Here is a 2,200-nt window from a genome sequence, read left to right as displayed (position 1 = left end):
TGTGTACTGGTTGGGGTACTTACCCGGGAGCGTGTTTCAGGAGCAAGCTCCCTCGTGTGTACCGGCCTTTATGGTTTGAAACATCGTGTGAAAATAATAAAGTTATATTCTGCAACCGCATGGTCATAAGGTTAGAGTCACAATCCAACCTTATTTTATCAGGCTCGAGTTGCTTCATTTAACAATTAGTAGGTGAATAAGTATAGTTACATAGGTGATTATTTGAAAAATGTGCATTTTCTTTAAAACTGTCGCCTCGACGAAATGGCTGGCGGCCATTTTAAAAAAAAACGTTAAGGTGATAGGCTTAGCTACAAAAATTCAGAATTTTTTTTAGTTTTTTTTTTTTAGATTTTTAGCCGTTGAAAAGATTTTTAGAAAGTCTGGAGACTCTTAGATGAATTTAGCAAGTTCCAAGATTTGTAGAACTTTAAGAGCGAAAAAAGTCTGTAAAATGCGTTTAAAATTAATTTAGAGATTGGAATTAGAAAATATATTTTTGCTTATAGTAGAGTGAACAGAACGAAGTGGCTTCATAGTTTTATGTACAGCGGTTTTACCATTCAGTTTTGTATCCCACAATTCTGTTGCAGTTAGTTGCCGAAGAAAAAACGTGGCTGCGCGGGCTACAGTCTCAACAATCGGCCATCCACAGTAGCAATTGTGTAGGCGGCTTCAAACGTTGATATTTTGCGTTAAAATTGTGGGATTTTTCAGTACAATTTTGAGATTTTTAGAACTTTTTAAAAGATTTTTAGGCGATTTTTCGGGATTATTGTAGCTAAGCCTATAAGGTGATTAACGCGTATTAATCACCTCAAGTGCAATCAATCAGCAAATTAAGAGAATTTTCAATATTTTGAATAACCTATGTAATTTTACTAAAACTGCACTGCGATAATCACTTTCACTGAGACCTACATACTCACTTCAAAAATATGAAAATTTCATATCTTTTTTTGTCTTTAATACAGATTGTTGTTTGAATGGGCTCAAGGCAGTGATGTCCCGGAAAGAGGAAGTCTCGTGAAACTCAACACAAAAGACGGAGTCTCTTCCTACGAAATTCACACAGGAGAGCTGTTGTCATGAAGAAATGCGGTCTGGCAACGAATCTATTGTGGGCTGATGAAGTCTTTTAAATGTCTAAGGGAAGACAAACAGTACCAAAAAAGTTTCATGAGAAAAAAGGCCAAGATAAACAATTTTATACGGACATTACCGGATTGCTTCTTAAAATCTCTTTGGTTTAAAATGCAATCATATTTAGTCAGTCTGCTTACTTCTTTCGCTGAATAAAGAACGTTTTTCACAGTTTGAACTTGGTTTTAAATTTTGGGGCGTGGAGAGTGTTGTCAAGTATTCCGAAGTTTCTACAATTTTTCTTTTTCCATTTACAACGTCTTATGTTTTAGCTGAGAATTAAAACTCAGGCTGTGTATGTTTAAAGTGGCCATAAATTGTGATTCAGGGTCGAAACCGGCCTTAACGTCGTTACAACAAGAAGGTTCTTATAAAAAAAAAACAGTTCATGTATTACAGAAATGTGGTGAAATTAGAATTCAGGCCAACTGAAAAGTAAGAATGTGTACCTAGTTCCTATTAGAAATAAATGATAGTGTCTATTGGAGATGAAAGACTGACAAACAACATTCGTTGAGTCAAATATAGAGCAATTCCTTAACAAAAAGTAAGTTAAAACAAAATTTAATCATCATAAAATGGAAAGGTACTTAAAACCGGAGAGAATTTTCTGCTAATAGAAACAGAACAAATTTCCTCAATCGAAATGAAATGAAACGAGTTTGTGACAACCGAAAAGAAATTTCGCACCTCAAAAGGCAGCAACAGTAAGGAAACAAACAATAAATATTACTTCATTTGTAGTAATTCTCACCCGTAGTTGTGCAGCTATTAGCTATAAAAACACCCGCGTGAATTGACCGAAACCAGCACGATCCATTTTGGACAGCTAAACAACAAGGCGGAGCCACCATGGAGTCTGCCATGTCTTTGCGCACAAAATCATGAAGGGGCATGGTACGAGTGGGACACAGCAAAGGGTACAGGATCTGCCGATCATTTCGGGAAAACCGAGAAACGAGGAATACCTCTGAAGATATTCCTTTTTTTCCCGAAAAATGTTCAATGGAAAAGTCTGTTCCATTTTATTTACCACCGGATCAATCGGATTTTCCGT

General features: G+C 36.1%; 1 protein-coding gene across 3 annotated transcripts in view; it reads left to right on the top strand.

The window, feature by feature from the left end:
- LOC138043379 (dihydropteridine reductase-like) overlaps nt 1-1,630 on the top strand; it is a 53,782-nt gene extending 52,152 nt beyond the window's left edge. The window contains exon 8 of one of the 3 annotated variants that reach the window (XM_068889617.1): nt 975-1,630. In XM_068889617.1, the coding sequence (XP_068745718.1) occupies nt 975-1,092 (118 nt within the window). In that variant the 3' untranslated portion in view covers nt 1,093-1,630. Of the gene's footprint in view, nt 1-593; nt 666-974 lie in introns of those variants that run through there. The other 2 variants (XM_068889618.1, XM_068889620.1) reach the window with 2 other exon arrangements.
- Nucleotides 1,631-2,200: the final 570 nt, after the last annotated feature.

The sequence above is a fragment of the Montipora capricornis genome, chromosome 3 (genome assembly GCF_036669925.1).
Source record: "Montipora capricornis isolate CH-2021 chromosome 3, ASM3666992v2, whole genome shotgun sequence".
Lineage (NCBI taxonomy): Eukaryota > Metazoa > Cnidaria > Anthozoa > Scleractinia > Acroporidae > Montipora > Montipora capricornis.
Note: the sequence above shows the minus strand (reverse complement) of the source record. Positions and strands in the feature narration are given on the sequence as shown.